The sequence below is a fragment of the Triplophysa dalaica genome, chromosome 18 (assembly GCF_015846415.1).
Source record: "Triplophysa dalaica isolate WHDGS20190420 chromosome 18, ASM1584641v1, whole genome shotgun sequence".
In the NCBI taxonomy this organism is placed as follows: domain Eukaryota; kingdom Metazoa; phylum Chordata; class Actinopteri; order Cypriniformes; family Nemacheilidae; genus Triplophysa; species Triplophysa dalaica.
Window position 1 is genome coordinate 20313494 of NC_079559.1, and position 17422 is coordinate 20330915.

A 17422-nucleotide genomic window follows, 5' to 3' on the forward strand; every position below is an offset into this window, starting at 1 on the left:
AAATGACTATAACTTGTGGGAGAGGCTGCGAAAGGGATAATTGATCCACACTCCATACCAGTTGGTGGCGGTAGTACGCCAAGTCGTTTGTCAACCACCAATAAACCTAAAGAAGAAGACGCGCACATTTCAAAACAAAGATGGCGGCGCTGGTGGAAGATGCTGCGAAGACTTCACACGTGGAGAGAAAGACTAACAAGAAGGTTATTAGATTCGTGCATGCGTTCGAGTAAAAAAGTGTGTGTTTCATGAAACGAAAATATACGTTTTTTTCGTAATTTAGAAAGTAATTCTCATCGGAATAGATGAGGCCAAGAATGCCTGGTGCATTCCGTCTCGACATGTGTTCATGTCACAGTGTATCAGTAAAGAATTTCTTAATTGTCAAATGTGGATTTTTTGATGTTTTGTAATAAAGCAGATCAGAAGATCTAAGAGCGCGATATTAGTAACGTAGATACTGTATTAGATACTGTGATGTATATTTATTTATCATATTCACATGAGACTCGGATAAACATGTAATCGTGTTCACGTCTCTGTGTGGATGATAATCATTTGTAAATAAACATGCAAGAAAGCAAGACAAGAAAATACATGTATGAACACATTATGAAAACTATACTATGTTTCTCTCTTATAGCCTGTAAAGCGCTATTGGGAGGAGACAGAAGAGTTAAAGAACAGCGATCAGAACACTTCAGACAGATCCTTATCTACAGAAAAAACTGCAGACAGATGTACATCCACCGAAAGCACCGCAGACGGATCCACGTCCACAGAAAACACAGCTAATAGATCCACATCCACAGAAAACACTGGATCAGTCAAAAGAAGGAAAGGTGGACAGATCCCGTCAGGGGTAAGTAGGAGTACTCTGTCAAAATAAAGGGAATAAACACACCTATTAAACTCATTCAAATATACATATAGACATTTTAGTGCACAAGATATTGCATTTAGGACAAAAAGCATTGTTAAATTAAAATGTTAGTCTCTCATACAATAAAATGTCACTTTATTTTGACCATCAAATCATTTTGATTAAAATACACATCATTAAATGCAAAAAGTTTGGCTGTGCTTGATGGGTTCTGTTTCCATAAAGCTCAAATCATGTTTGAATAAACAATTCATGTTTATTTGAAACAACATTTAAAAAATCGATCACAGAAAAAACAGACCACTAAAGTAAAGTATATTTTAATATTAATGTTATAATTTCACTGGATGTTTTTTACTTTTAAGTATAGAACAGTAAAACACAAGACATGACTTTAGAGATGAATTTTCTCAGGCAGGACCAAACTTGTTTTTTGGACGGACCTGATTTATCTGAGATATGGTTTCTTATGGCTCCCTCTTTGAACAGAGAACATGCCTCTTTCATCTTTGGGCCAAAACTAAATTATGTACAAATCATTTATTAATCATTTTATAAAAATTATCTTAAAGTGAAAACCATCTGTGATTATTTAAGTTTGTTTATTGGGTATTTACATAGACTTTTAATGGGAATGAGTTTAAAGGGAGCAGCCCCCTGCTCTAATTTGAAAAAATATATAATTTGATTTAATTGTAATAATTTCCCAAATCCATGTTCCAGGTTATAATATGTAAAAGTTAAACATTAATCTATTAATTTTGCAGTAAGAAGTGATTCTTATCATAAATAAAGGTGCACATTTAAGGGGCTACACTTTTGGTCAAAGACAGACACCGAGAACACAAGAACACTCATATCTCAGTGACACTCAAATTAATAGTGGAGCTGTGAATCTTTATCTTTACACCTCCAATGTATTATTTATAATGCAAACACTTTTTATATTTACCAGCTATTAGCGAAACACTTTTCTGTAGTGCACAGTAAACAGGGTGCTGTAAATGACTTTTATGGGGATTTATTAACCTTGTGGGGACTTCCAGAAAGACTACAAAGCTTTATTAAAGACAATGAGGAAAGAATACTTGAAACAGAAGATAAATAAATAAGTTTTCAAATTTTCCAAGTGCAGAAAAATACATAAGAAACTTAATTTTCATGCAGCTCATCATAAGAGAGAGAGTGAGGGACTCTCAAGCGCCTGTCTGCTCCCCTCTGTTTGAGTTGCCCGTCATGCGCCTGATTTAAATGAACAATCATTCATACAACTATAATCTGTATTTATAGATTGTGTATTAAAAATTTGAAATTGTATTTAAAACACTAAATGTAAAGGAGCATGTATGCCTGGTTTCACAGACACAGCTTACCTTAAATCAGGACTATGCCTTAGTTGAATTAAGATATTTATGTCGCTTTTATACAAATTCCTTAGAAGAATACATTACTGGTGTGCATGTTGAGACAAAACAACGGCACTGAAATATTTTAAGACATTTCAAGTTATATTCAGTTAGGACAGGTCACACATTCATTTTAGTCTTGGTAGGGTCTTGAGCGGCTTGGCTTGAGCCTTGTCTGTGAAACCGGCCCATAGAGTGTTTATTTTTCTGTCGTGTCACATACCACATGTGGTCTCTTCAAGTACCACAGTTTTAGAACCACTGGTGTCAGACATCAAGTATGAACACACTTTCTTTTTGATAATCCGACCTCAAAGATGGAAGTGTGCTTGATGAGAATGTGTTAAAACTAGTACGGTAATTGTTAAAGTATAGTCTACTAAAGAATTGTCTACAGTTTTTCAGTTTACTGTAATAAACACCACGGAGTAATATAGTGTTCATAGCATAGTAGAATAGTACACTACATTTTTAAATAACTTTTAAAGTAGGATGCATGCTTGGAACACATTACTGCAGTTTGGAACATCAATATTTTGCAAGAATACTAGATATCTTATGCATTTCTTAAATTTCCATCATAGAGCTGCTGCTAGCAACAATGCAAAAGTGTGAAATATACTGTAGAAATACATCTACATTTTCTTTTTAGATTTGTGTGCTTTGCTTATTTTGTGTACTTTTAAACTACCGTACACTAGTGTATTACTAACCTCAAGTCTAACGTGTCCATTACCTTCCAATGCATGGCTTTATTGTGCCATTTTAAAGTGTCTGGTATGTCTCTTCATCTTTTGTGCATGCTGTACATTAAACCTGTCATTGGTTAATGTTATTGGTTTAGAAAAAGGACCCTTTCCCCGGTGAGGCCCCTATACCAGAAGAACAGCTTCAGAAGTACCAGAGAGGAAGTAAACACAATGTGGTGAGAGTTCAACTTTTTGTCCATGAACTTTTACTTATGAAATGATTAATGAAATATTAACAAAGTTTTGTTTGTTAAATTATATAGTTAAATACTGCCAACAATGTTTCATCATAAATGTGACATTATTTTGATAATTTTCATGATAATTCCCATTTCTGTAATGTTTCTGTATCTGGATGTTTTTACTTTTATAAATCAATGTAAATGTTTCTATCTCTCGACACAATTTTATATCAGTAAGGCAGTAACGTGAATACTACCATAATATGAATACATCACTTTAAATCTGTTATGTTCATGTCTTTATTTGCATTACAGAGATAAGAATCGATAAATAAAATGAATTAAATTAGAATAATCAAGCATGGCTTACGTATCTTTATACACATCTTTAAATTTGACTTTATTGATATATTCTCGAGAGGCTGGATGCACCCAGCATTCTCTGACTCGGACACTAGGTTGCATTTTGAATATTTTGTGATTGTAAATAAAGCTATTTTAATGTGTATTATGAGCGTAAGTCTGATTGAATCACTGACAGTTGTAGCGTTTATTTCATGGCCTTGATGTTTTGCTGTGTTTTTGTGTTCAGCCGAAAGGGTCTCAGCGGAAACTTAAGGAGGCCATTGCCTGGTCTGAGAAGGTGTCTGAACTTGCACAGAAACAAGCCGCACGATACGATCTACTACTACCAGAGGATGCTGGGTAATAAACTTCACTTTGACCCTTCTTTTCACGCTAACCATATGTCCTGACAAAAAGGCATTTGAGGAAAAAATCTGTGATTAGAGAAACGTGACGGACTTGTCTCATCCATCAATTCTCACATACTGGTTTGTGAAACTTTACACCAGATCAGATCTCTTGTGAGTCATCCAAGTTTGGAACAGCATGAATATGTGAAGTTTATGACAACATTTTCTGTTTTGTGACATCACGTTTTTTCCTTTAAGAAAAGAATCTGATCTATGTCTCTGTTTTCAGATTCCTAGAAGGAGACGAGGATGAAGACACATGCAGGATCTCTCAAGAGGACATAGCCGATGCGGTTGACATCACTTCTGGATCAAAGGTGATATAAAAAGTTGTATTTCTTCTGAACACTTCTCAGCCAGTAACTGTATTTCTGTCATGGAGTAAGTATATAGTGTCTATGGCTATTGGAGATGAAGAAAAACTAGTTCATTGGTCTTGATGCAGTATTTTGGTGATGTTGTGAATGTTTGGAAACTGCACAGACCTCGCCTCGCCTTTTATGTCCGCGTCCATGAAAACCACAGTTGGTTTATTTCGCGTGTTCAACTCTGTAAATGTGTTTCTCTACCCACAGTTTTTCAACTTGCATCTTTCCCAGTTTGGACCTTATAGACTAGACTACAGCAGAACTGGACGGTCAGTGCTTAAAAAAGGATTTTTGAAATGGATTTTAGTTAGCATACAGAAGTCAGAAGTATACATTTGAACACCAAAATTTTGGAAGGATAGATAGGTGTATGTGTGTTAAATGTTGAAATATTGATTACAATTATGCCAATACTGAAATAAATTTTTGTCTTTATAACAGGCATCTGCTATTGAGTGGAAAAAGAGGTCACGTGGCCTGCATCGAGTGGCAGTCTAAAAACCTTACGTGCGAGATGAACGTCATGGAAACGGTGAATGACATCAAGTGAGTGTACATTTCTATTTTCAGTCCTAAAATAACGTGTTGCTGGACCACGAAAACAGTCTTAAACTGCAAGACCTGCTTCAGCATCTCTGACTAACAACATCAAAGGCGATTTTCTCAATATTTAAATATTTTGCTCCCTCAGATTCCAGAGTTTTAAATAGTTTTATTTCTGCCAAATGTTATATTGCCCTATCCTAGTTAACCTTACAATACATCAATAGAAAGCTTATTTATTCAGCTTTTGGACGATGCATATATCTGAATTTAAAAAAATGGACCCATAAGTCTGGTTTTGTTGTGACTTATGTTCTGATGGGATGTCAACGCTGTGCTGTACCATCAGGTGGCTCCACACAGAGGCCATGTTTGCTGTGGCACAGAAGAAGTGGCTCTACATCTATGACTCGGAAGGCATCGAGCTGCACTGTGTGAAGAAATTCAATGACGTCTTGAAAATGCAATTTCTGCCCTATCACTTCCTGCTTGCTACAGCGGTGAGTCAGCAACTTATTTTTATTTTGTTTAAGCTGTCCCAAACTCTGTTCCCAAGTCTGTATTTCCCAAGTCAATTATAGACAGCAGTTCCATATCATCATAAAACGATTTATTACTTGAAAGAAATCTGGTTCGCAGTCAGGCATCTTGCATCTCATCTCATGATGGTTTTCACAAGTCATGTCCACCAATAACTTTAGGGCGACTTTGAATATCTCATCCCTTTTAAAGCTAGCGTTCATTTCTTTACCTTTCAGAGCGCCACAGGTTTTCTGCAATATCTAGATGTGTCGGTGGGTAAGGAGATTGCAGCCATCTGCACAAAAGCTGGACGCCTAGATGTGATGTCACAGAATCCATATAATGCAGTAATTCACCTGGGCCACTCAAACGGTACCGTAAGCCTGTGGTCGCCCAATCAGAAAGAGCCACTTGTAAAGATGCTGTGCCATCGAGGCGCCGTTCGTTCATTAACTGTGGATAAAACCGGCACGTGAGTAGCACCAAATACTAACGCGCATATCAAAAATGAGCTTTCAGCTTTTCACTCTGAGGCTGAACGATACATCTTTGTTTACTGCAGGTACATGGTGACGTCAGGTCTGGATAGAAAGCTGAAGGTGTATGATATTAGAGCTTTTAAGCCTCTTCACTCTTACTTTCTGCCTGCCGGAGCCTCTTACTTGTCTCTGAGCCAGAAAGGACTGCTCAGTGCCGCCACTGGAGATATCGTACAGGTGGGGAACTTGTGGGAGCGTGACGTGTTCCTGGATTCTTTGTTCTTAAAATATACCTGAGATCAGATCAGTCGACAGTAGGGTGTAACGGTTCTCAGTCACAAATTTATCACGCATTTATAATATGGTTTGTGAAAATTATAATGTTTGTCGATGGATACACATTTAATACCAACAAATCAAATAACGTAGACAAATTTCAATAGGATTGACGTTGCTGTAAAATGACCAGTCATTTATGCTCTCATCGCCCGGCTGTTGCGACCTGCACAGCACATGTTGCTGTTAAAACTAAACTCATTCAAGCCTTCAGCATTTAAGTAACACGAGAAAACTCGCTTGCTCAGTCATGGTGAAAATATTGAGATGACTTTGAAGTTCAAATACACATACGAAGTAGGTCAACATGCCCCTCTTGTCGAGAATCTTAAAAAAATATTAGGTTATGCCTTAAGTCAGGGCTATTCAAATCTTACCCTGGAGGGCCGGAGCACTGCAGAGTTTAGATCCAACCCTGATCAAACTTGCACACCTGTGATTTTCTAGCGATACTGAACAGCTTGATTAGCTTGCTCAGGTGTGTTTGATCAGGGCTGGAGCAAAACTCTGCAGTGCTCCGGCCCTCCAGGGTAAGATTTGAGGAGCCCTGCCTTAAGTGAACGGACAAAACAGACGATAAACAACTCATATGTACAGTATCAGTGTACTGGATCTGTTTCATTGCTCTTAAAGCGACAGCAGCATATTCCTGCTGTCTGGTAAAAGTCAAGGGAATCACTCACTGCTTGTGACTCAACTTCAATTATGCAATGTTATGTTTAATTTGATTACTTCAATCCATTTCTATAAATTATATTTCTGACCAATAAACCTTGACACAACCAAACTGTGAGTTATTTGAACCATTACAGCCCTAGTCGACGGCAGTGTTGTTTCCGGACTGCCAAACTGAAACGTGTTTATCATGTTAAACACATAGAAGAATGTTTGCAAATCGGGTTGGGCTGTATGACCAACTGTGCCCTTCCCTCGCTAACAGGGTTAAAAATGTATGTTTTGCACAACCTGATGTCCTTGTGTGTTAGCATGAAACAGGTCATTATTATTACAGTTATAGCCTCTTATTCAATTAGTAATGACTTTGGAAGTCAATGGTAAATTTTCGTTTTTGTGTGAAATGTCCCTTTTGAGTGCAAGGAAATTTAGCATTTTTGCACACAAGTTTTAAGAGAATCAAAGCTTTACACTGTCGTTGTTGCAATAAAATTTGGGTAAAATGGCTGACAAACTGAAAGTCTATTTTTGTATCAGAAGTCATTTGACACATTCCAGAGCCATTCTAGAGGATTGTAAAAAAACATTATTTTCATATTTTGTGTGTATGTGTAGGTTTATCAGAACGTTTGGGGAGGCAGTCCTGTAACCAAACCCTACATGGCCCATCGGGTGCGAGGGCAGGTTTGGGGTCTTGCTTACTGCCCCTTTGAGGATGTTCTTGGTGTTGGACATGGAGAGGGCTTTACCAGCATGATTGTTCCAGGTCAGACATAAATAATCGAACTACTAATTAAAAATGGTTCTTTTTACACAATAATCTTGAGCACAACCATGTTTCGGTTTGTTAGGGTTTCACTTTTATTTAAATCAAATCTTGCTTTTAAAGCTTCAGAATCTGAACACTATCATGAGGTGACGTTCCAGGGGAACGAAGTCTTTAATATGTTGCATGTTGAATCCATCTGACCAGGTGCGGGAGAACCTAACTTTGACGCTCTGGACACAAACCCGTACCGCAGTGCTAAACAGAGGCAGGAATGGGAGGTGAAGGCACTTCTGGAGAAGGTGCAGCCCGAGCTGATAGGTTTGGACCCCGGGCAGCTTGGGAAGGTGGACCAGGGCAGCTTTGAGCAGAGGCACAAGGAAAGAGTGGACATTTTGGTTAGTTCTGCATTCCTATGTTTATGAATGTGATTTTGCATGAGGACAGTGCAGTCTATTTTGGGGACAATTAGGATTTTAGGCTGCAAATTTAAGCCTGTTTTATGAACATTGGTAAAAATAGGATTATAAATATATTCTTTCACAAAGAAATATGATTTGCTTTGTTAATGTATTTAACAGTTAAAATGTAATTATATATTTTGGTTTTCCCTAAAATGGTGAAGTGACACCAAGTATGCTGTGTACAGTGCACACTTTAACAAGTATACAAGCATGTTTGTGCCGGAAGTCACTGAAACAAATTTTTAGCTTTCTTATATTTATATTTAATTACATTTCTTTCAATGTTTTTCATGCAGTAGTGTGATGTTTCACTGACAGAATGCTACAAAAAGCACACGTTTAGAAACAGACCACTGTACCCAACCGCTGCACCACTCCTGATTGTCGAGGTCGTGCCACCACAGTGGTGCAAAAAATCTGCCACCTGCATGGTACTGTCAGTAATTTGAGGATGAACACGTTTATTCGTCTTTTCTAAGCAGCAAAAATGTCGGACAGTGTATTTAAAACCTGCTCGTATGTGGCTTATGCAGATACACAGCAGTTGCAGGTGCATTAATACTGCTATATGATTATGATATCGTTTAAACCCTGGTGATGAATGACTGTATGTATTACATGTAGGTGCCTCATTGAAGTCACAACGCAAAAAAATGGCAAACAGTGTTGCAATGTTTTGTCCATTTTTTATTTGTGGTTTGATCTTACAGAGTTCTGACAGCGTGTATTTATGTTCTTCTCAGGGTTATGATCCACTGGCAAAAGAAAAATTTAAACCAAAGTCAAAGAAGAAAGGACGAAGCTCTGCTGGTGCTATAGAGAAACGAAAGAGGAAAGTGGCATACGAGGATCAGAGGGTATTTACTTTCTTACTTTACTCATTTACAGTTCATAAAAGGTTGAATGCACCAGGGCAGGGGTACTGAATCAGTACTGAACCAGTTTTGTCACATTGCTGATTTTATACCCAAATTGTGTTTATACATTTGACATTGTTCAATTTCGTAATAAAAGCCAGAGCAGCCAAAAGTGAAGACAACTTTTAACTTCAATCTTGAGCCTCTGTGGTACATAAGGGAAACAATATCTAATTGAAATCTGGTGTCGCCATTCAAAATCTCTCAGGATGTGATTCGACTAAACGTGGAAGAGAAAATGAAACAGCAGAAGGAGAAATCAAGTGAAAGCCAGCAGCTGGGGAAGAAGTCAACACTCGACCGTTTCAGAAAACAGGACAAATAGGATTCAGAGCACATGGACACCAAGTGCGGTCATTTCATAACAAAAATCTATGGATGTCATTTTTTTGTTGTTCCCTGAGTGTTGCTTGTTTAATAAAATAGCTACACAAGCCGCCATAATTGTGAAGGTTTTCTTTAAACTGATTTCAATCGTTAAAATGCTGACTTTTTATGTTCGAGTTTATATGCCATATTAAAGCTCCATTATTACATTAGCGTTATTTAATGATGTTTATTTAGGCAGTTTACATGCTGTAGGGTGTGTTTCACTGTGCTACAATTACCTTGCATTCTAGGAAACTGACTGAAAATGTGTCATGGACATGAAGCTGTATGTTGAGTAGACACAGATGCTCTCATCAGGAAGTGCGAATGCATTTCCTTCTCAAAACTACTGACAATGAAATATGTACGCAAATGATAAAATAATGTGTGCCTGCCGCCTTATCTAATGATTCATCAGAGGAACAACTTGGCCAGAATACAAGACTCAAATTGGGGTCCCTTCAGTGTCATTTAGATTATTTTGGTTTGCCAGAGTTTACATGGAGCGGACGAGGGTTTATGACCTGCACACCATTGGTGGAGCGAATTGCTGTTGAAATGTGGTTTCGTGACCAGCGTCCCTCTAAATAGCTCTTTTGTGTTCTTTTTACACTTGTGGGTAAACTATCACCTAAGAAACACTGAGAATGTTCCAGAATGTGTAAAGGACATTCCGTTCCGTTTGGGTTTATGTAAGGTATGCTCCAGTTTGTGGGAGTACGTTTTCTGTACCAGAGTGACAATGCTGCAGAGAGGTTTTCTGTGTCTGGTTTGAATATGAATGCAGAGTGAAAGTGCGATTCATTTCCGGACGCCAGAGACTGAACACGCTTATGCCTCGTGTAATGAATGAAAGTAATTGATGCTTTCCACTATGAATAGCAACATTATTTTCAGGCATTGATGTTGCCGGATCAGGGTTGGGTTTCAGTTCATCTCAAAGTTTTTAATAGAACGTCTGTTCTGAGCTTTGAGTGAGCCAGTCAAGTTCTTCCACATCAGAGTAAAACTATTTGAAGGACTTTGTTTTGGCCACACTGTTGAATGTACAGCAAAGTCAGAGGCATAGATTTCTCTAGAATGACAATGTATGGTGGAGCATTCACCACTTCATGTGTCCATACACGAACATTATCTGAAATAGTTTTTCTTGTGCAAGTTTACTCATTGAACAATTTCATAATCCAATATGTTTTTCTGCTAATACCTCTTGTACAGTCACAATAACCTCAAATATAAATTAATTTCAGTGTTTGCATTCAGTTATATTAAATAATGAAGACATTTGGTTGTGTTTTTCAAAAATAAAGTTTTATTGCGCTGTACCTTATTTTGTATGTCCAAGAAACCTGTCCAAGGAACCCACTAGTTACCCGCTCAAAAAGGAATGGGTTATAGCAATCATTTGCATTGTGGGATGGCATACAGGAGAAGGACATGGATGAAACCCTAAGGGGGTATCTCTATTTGCCAAAACAGCGAAAGTTATACCGCAAACTTGTGTCAAGAGTGGATTCATTGACTGTCAACAGCGTTCCATAAATAAGATGACTGCAAATCTGAACAAGAAAGGATGCGTATAAAATTCTTTCTAAAGATCTGTTTACAGTAGTTCTATGCTTCCGTGTTGAGCACAGGTCCAAAATGTAAAAAATGTGTCAAATATCTTGCTGTTCACCGTTATACCCAGAAATAAATCTAAAACCAGGCAACATTAAAACTGTCGTTGGGGTTTATGTAAGGTATGCTTGAGTTTTGAGAAAACGTCCCATTTGTAGGATAACCCAGTATGGTGGTGGTCGTGTCTCTCTTACCTACTGCAGGCATTAACTGGTGCACTAAATGAACTTGAGATCAAAGGGTCTGTTAATTCATTGGCTCTGTTAAATATTTACAGTCAACTGGGTGGAAGACACTGTTACATGAGGTAAGCTGAAAAGACATAGAACATGTCATGCTATATTCGTAACAGAGCATTTCTTCGATTATTTCTGGTACGGGGAATGCATTTTATTTAACCCTCATGTTATTTGAGAGCTGTCCATGTGAAGCTCTTTTCTTTTTTGCTGAACTATCCCTGTAAATGTGTTGCTACTTTTTGCTGCTCATGTTCTGGAAGACAACATCAGTGACTGCTTGAACTCAGTTAAGGCTTATGCATAATGTGTTGTAAGTTTTAAAACACAAAAGGCACATGCTGAGTATAGCAAAGAACAACACAATCAAAAATAAAGTTGCAGTGCATAGTGTGCCTTTGTAAACAAAAGGCTATTCATTTGTGGCTATTCATTTCTTATGTCCCCCAAACTGGAGTGGGTACTTGCATTATAATTAACAAATCTTTATAAACAACAGATTTTCTGTTGAATGCAACTTGTCTTACAAGCTGTTCCCCAACAGCCTCCCCAAAAGTGCTCTCACTTTACACACACCCAGGGAGGTTCGCACACCCAACCACGAACACGGGGCTGTGGAGTGCACCTCCGTCCAGTAGCGTAACATGTCCGCTGGCTTGGTATGGTGCACAGACACCATAGTCTGGTAGCAGCAACGGCCGAATGGCACTGCCGGTCCTCCGGAGAAGAGTGGGGAGTGGGTAGGTCTAATGCCCGCTCTGTGCGCACATATACCCACAAGCACGTCCTCTGGCAGCAAAGGTCTGGTTAGGGTCATCGTGGCAGCCACTAGGGACACCTTTAGCACTGCAGGCCGAGATAGCACGTACGCCGTCCCGCTGCAGTAATCCGGATAAACCGTCCCCGTGTATGTTGATTTTGATATGAAGTGCTTGCTGTGCGGATTGTGGTCCGGCGCCACCTGCATGTGAACGCGTCCTAGATAAAGGTCTGCAAGTTCATCCTCGCTTGTTTTATAGCTGAGGTTGAGATGCTGAAGCAGCGCACTCGGGTTGAACATCACGTCGTCATCAACCTTAGCGAGGAAGCGAGCCTGCGGACAGAAACGGCGCGCCCAACCCAGGATGGCGAGAGATTTCAGGGTCAAGTTTGCGTAGGTGTCAGTGAATCGTCCCTGTATCAAGTCTCCGCGCTCCTTTGACTCTTCGATCAATTCTTTACCAAGAACCAGGTCCGATGACTGACCCACAATAAAGAGGGTTATGACACGGTGACCTCTCACTTGTACTTCCCCGCCCCAGGTGTCCCGAATGGCGTTGCGAGCCTTTTTGTTGGCAGGCGCGGATGCCACCAAAGTGACGAGGTATGGTTTGGCGCGCTGGCAGACGTGAGAGCTCGGCATAAGAAGGAACTCTTCGGAACGGGTCGGTGGGATACTCTGTGTAAGGACTGCTCCATGAGGACCATCTGGTCTGCTCATTCCCAAACAGGTTACCCATGATTCAATTACGTCAATGAAGAGTAAAGCGAGCAGGGAGATACAAAAGGCGATCATGAGGAAATAATGGCCAACTCTTACTGGCTTCCCCACACGCCCCTTGCAGACCCTATAACGGTACCCCACCATTTATCCAGATTAAAGAAAAATCACTTCAATCTCAGATCCAGAGAGCTCATCCAAAAGGTAAGAAGGGCATTGACCTACAACAACCTCATGGCAAATCCTAACTATTTCGTATGAATTTATACGATCTCATTCATATGTTTGGGTAGGATCTCCTGGGTAAGTCCATGGGTCTGTGATATTGCCTTTCCTTCGTTTTCGTAGGATTCGCCACCTCCAAAAATAGTTAGGACTTTCTGTGAGTTCAGGATGCGTTGATGGTGTCCAATCTGCTTTTCGCTGTCTGCTCTGCCATCTGCAAGAGGAAATAAACACAACACTCTTAAAAAATGAAGGTGCTTCAAAAGTTTCTCCGATGCCATAGAACACCATTTTTTGTCAAAATGATTGACATCCGAGGAACCTTTAGTTTTCAGCAAGGTTTTTATGTGGGGAAAAAAGGTTCTTCAAATAATGAAAAGGTAAGAAAGAAATGGTTCTTTAAAGAAACTTTGATTGAATGGTTCTTTGTGGAACCAATAATGGTTCTTCTATGACATCGCTGTGAAGCGTTCAGGTGGTGTTCAGGTGAGACTCATATTCAAAAAAGATTAGGGAGGGACGCACCGAAATGAAAATTCTTGGCCTAAACCGAATAAAAATGAAACACTTTGCAGCCGGCCAAATACAAAACGTGACTTTTCGTATTTCTTCTATTTAGCCATTTTTTTCCCATACAATATAACTTAATATAAAAATGAGCAAAACAAGTAGGCTAAATTAAAAATTGAGCCCCCTCAATTCTTGAATAGCGTTAGGCCTCTGCCTGACTCCTGAGACTCTACTCTGTACCCCTGCAACAAAGAGTGTCATTCAACATCATAAGCTAAAACAATGAAGAAATGAAAACAGTTGGATCATTATAGGCGACATTGCAGAACGATTTAAAGAAAAAAAAACATCCATGCAAGCAATTCTGAATGACAACCATTTCACCAGTTCACGTCTGTCCTCCAAACTCTGCCCACAAAAGCTGACTGTCACTGTGCACTCGTGGCTGGTGTCCTGAAATGTCATGATTCTACATAATTATTTATTACTGGTTTTGATCAAATTTGATAGGGTATTTTGCACTGTAAATTAATCCATCCTGTTAATTCTATCCTGTAGGATAATCTAATAAACTGTAAACTTTTTGCTACGACTATCTGACAGGTTATTTTGCATTGTAAAATCCTCCCACCTGTTTATTTACAGCGGGATGCACAGAACATACTTTGACAAGTTGTTTAATTCATGGAATTGTGTGAACGGCAGGCGGTATGATGCGGGTGAGGGCTGCTGTCAGACCTCCTTGAGTATACTCATCACGTTGTAAGGGCGGATGTTCGAGCTCAACACATGCGCAATACGAATGAGATCCACCGGTTAAGACGCTTTCATTCAGTAATTTACTCCGGTGTCTTTCTCTTGACACTTTAAATGCTCCACACACTGCTGACATGTTTAATAAAGCGCATCTCTTCTCTATTTAATTACAAAATAAATGTGTACAAACGAAAAGAAAGATAAGTATAGTAATACAATTCAATAAAACAAAGTGTGATGTATGTAGTGCAACTTAAAGTGGTTTATAATATGTAAACATACAACAACAGAAATAGAGTTTAGTTTAAACAAAGATTTATAAAAGCAAGATACACATTTAAGTAGCATGTTGTGTACATATATTGGAAACATCAGGTCAGAGCAGATTCATTTATTTTCTCTTTTGTTGTGCAGCTGAAACACAGCTGTTCTACTAACAGATACGACATTTTCTCATCGTTTGACAGACTTACAAACGTCTGGTGTATAAACTAGATTTTTCCATAAAACATTGTGTCCATGTGTTTTGTCCATCTACTGCACTGTAACTGTATATCTGCATCTACTCATGTATTGCACCGTACCTTTAATAACCACATTAACTCATCTACTGCACTGTAACTTTTATAGCTAATGTCTGTAACTAATGCACACTCAAGTCACTTGCACTATTGTATAGTCTATATTGTTATCTGTTCATAACCTCCTGTACATTAATGTTCACAGTATATAGCCTTCTGTATATATTGTTCATAGTACATGCCCAACGTAAATTATTTTCCTAATATTGTATTCTGTATTTATTCACACTGTATATCTGCACTTGCTAATTGCACTTCTGGTTAGACCTAAACTACATTTCGTTACACTGTACCTGTAGCCTATATGTGTAATGACAATAAAGTTGAATCTAATCTAATCTTTGTGGATTCTGTTGTGAAGTGGAGTTCCAACTCAGTTTTGATGAGTTGACAGTGGACACAGTCTCTGGTCCTGTGGCGGCCATGTTTGTCTGTGTCTGTCCGTCTCTATAGTGACTTTATGTCCACTGAGTCTGGATCTTATCAATGTGTCTCTTAGTTTTTTATCTGTCACGTGTACAGATAGTCTGCCATGTGTTCTCTCCTTAGGGCCAAATAACATAGCATTTACTTTGTTGTTTTGGATTCCCAGTGAGTAATTTAGTTTTGTTTCATTTGTGTTGTAATTTGGTCGAGTGTGATTTTGTAAGTGTTGTTGTGGTTGAGAGCATCAGTATGTTAGGACTGAAACATCAGGACTGAAGCTCTGGACCAGCTGACAGAGAGGATTCCTTTCTTTGCTCATCTCGTGGTGTTTCAGGGCTTTATAGTGATATGTGTGAGGTCACTGTGTTTGACATGTTTCCAGAATTTATTTGTGCTTTTTTCTATCTTTAGGATTAGTGAATATTTGCCAGATCCTGCCTTGCGTGCATTGTTTGTTGTGTGCCGGTGCACTTGTAAGATATTTTAACAGAGTTCTGTATATGCAGGCTCTCGACTGGATGTTTTTCCCATTAGGAAAATCTTGATTTGTATTTGCCAGCGGACTCCACACTTCACTGCCATATAGAGGCAATCTGTTCAATTACTGATTCTAATATTTTCAGCCAAATTCCAGAAATGTAGATTTCTGTAGGACATTAACGTTTGATGTCAATGTCCTATGTCGAGTGGTTGATGCTTTATCATATCACACGTCATTGTTTTATGATCAAGCTTTTTTTTACATTTTCAGACAGATATTTTCAGTTGCCGAACATTCGGTCACGGTGCATCCCTAAAAAATATTGTTTTTAACTTCAAAAATGTATATTTACGTATTTTTAGCTGGACATTTTTACCAAAAAGGCAAATGACTCCTTTCTTCATTCAATGTGGTACAACAAAGATAGATTTACATAAGTTTTTAGGGCTGTAAAATGTGGGTCCACTAGACACTGTCTGAGAACATGAACGCTACAAGGAGTAATTATTTTGGTTTTTTGTAGTAAAACCATGGTTAATGTTCATAATATATATATATATAACCTTATAGTCTACGGATACAACAATGAATTAATGAATTTATTGCTTCATTATTTTATCGATCTTTTTTCAACTCATATCTCTAATGCTCAGAGTAATTGACACGCTTAAAATGATGATGAATTGGCTTCTGTTTGGGTATGAAAGGGAGTGCCAAGCCCATATTCTTTATTTCTATTAACAAAGCCAGGGGGGCCACAGAGACAGGTGGGATTTCACCTCTGAACACACAGATCACACAATTTTGACGGAAATAATCTGCAAAAATCTAGACTGCACGTGGGATTAAGTGACGAAAACAGCATCGACTCCCGCATGAAACATGACAGCGAGAAACATGCAAAACAGAAGCATCTTCTATCAGTCATCCAGTCGCCATTTGTCTAGCAAATTAAACCGTTTTATACGATCATGTAGAATACGTGACCAACGCATTTTCAACATATTAACATTTATTTTTGCGACATTTTAATCTTTCATAGTCTGAGGCAGAAGCATTACCTTCACGAGTCTTCTCGAATACAATCCAGCCAATAAGTGAATAAATGATGATGTCCAGGTCTTTCTCGGTGTCCGTTTCGCCATTCAACGACTTTCAATCCGATATTAAAATAAATCTGCGTGCGATATAATTTAGTCCGTGGGATTAAAATGCAGATCAGATCTTTGTGAAATGATGGTTCATGTGAACGACTGATTTGCTGGAAGTTGTTAAGGGTTAAGCGTGTCGCGATCGGCTTACAAAAATCTTATTTGCGTGATTGAATCCAATGTGCACGGAAAGAGAAACATTAATGTGCTTTAGACGAGAGGAACGTCACGATGCGACCTGCAGTCTGCGCAGTCAAGGCGCATATAGTGGAGGCACGACATCATCAGAGAAAACACCGCGCAGACACAGTGACGTATGAAATGTGCGTTTGCGCAGCACCGAATGAACGGTGTGCATTGTCACAACGCAGCTTTACAAAAATGTTTATAATGTCTAAAATATACTGGATTTTTTACATTATTAAACTTTGTAAATCACATTCTCGAATGATCGAAACCGTTAAGAATCATGGAAAGAAATAATTTGTGTTCGTACATTAGCCTACGTATAAATAGTCCTCCTGTGAGAAATCCTTACGACA

The 17422-nt window shown here is 38.7% G+C and overlaps 2 protein-coding genes across 2 annotated transcripts; one reads left to right on the plus strand and one right to left on the minus strand.

Moving 5' to 3' along the window:
- Positions 1 to 128: 128 nt before the first annotated feature.
- Positions 129 to 9489, plus strand: wdr46 (WD repeat domain 46). The gene is made up of 14 exons (XM_056772925.1): positions 129 to 203; positions 644 to 862; positions 3134 to 3214; positions 3813 to 3925; positions 4205 to 4292; positions 4551 to 4612; positions 4785 to 4889; positions 5236 to 5386; positions 5645 to 5880; positions 5971 to 6124; positions 7514 to 7664; positions 7872 to 8062; positions 8872 to 8985; positions 9254 to 9489. Exons 1-14 carry the CDS (start codon positions 141 to 143, stop codon positions 9368 to 9370), a joined length of 1845 nt encoding a protein of 614 aa, XP_056628903.1. The 5' UTR covers positions 129 to 140; the 3' UTR covers positions 9371 to 9489.
- A 137-nt stretch (positions 9490 to 9626) lies between these two features.
- Positions 9627 to 17145, minus strand: b3galt4 (UDP-Gal:betaGlcNAc beta 1,3-galactosyltransferase, polypeptide 4). Its single transcript, XM_056772929.1, has 2 exons — positions 16791 to 17145; positions 9627 to 13189 (listed from the first exon to the last, which is right to left on the minus strand). The coding sequence occupies exon 2, from the start codon at positions 12895 to 12897 to the stop codon at positions 11794 to 11796; it is 1104 nt and encodes a 367-aa protein (XP_056628907.1). The 5' UTR covers positions 12898 to 13189; positions 16791 to 17145; the 3' UTR covers positions 9627 to 11793.
- Positions 17146 to 17422: the final 277 nt, after the last annotated feature.

What these genes read in the sequence shown, in the direction of transcription:
- b3galt4 (XM_056772929.1), bottom strand. Translation starts at nt 12,897, where the DNA reads ATGGTGGGGTACCGTTATAGGGTCTGCAAGGGGCGTGTGGGGAAGCCA.
- wdr46 (XM_056772925.1), top strand. Translation starts at nt 141, where the DNA reads ATGGCGGCGCTGGTGGAAGATGCTGCGAAGACTTCACACGTGGAGAGA. An exon ending in GACTACAGCAGAACTGGACG is followed by an intron (nt 4,613 to 4,784) that starts GTCAGTGCTTAA and finishes TCTTTATAACAG; the next exon opens with GCATCTGCTATTGAGTGGAA. An exon ending in ACTTCCTGCTTGCTACAGCG is followed by an intron (nt 5,387 to 5,644) that starts GTGAGTCAGCAA and finishes TTTACCTTTCAG; the next exon opens with AGCGCCACAGGTTTTCTGCA.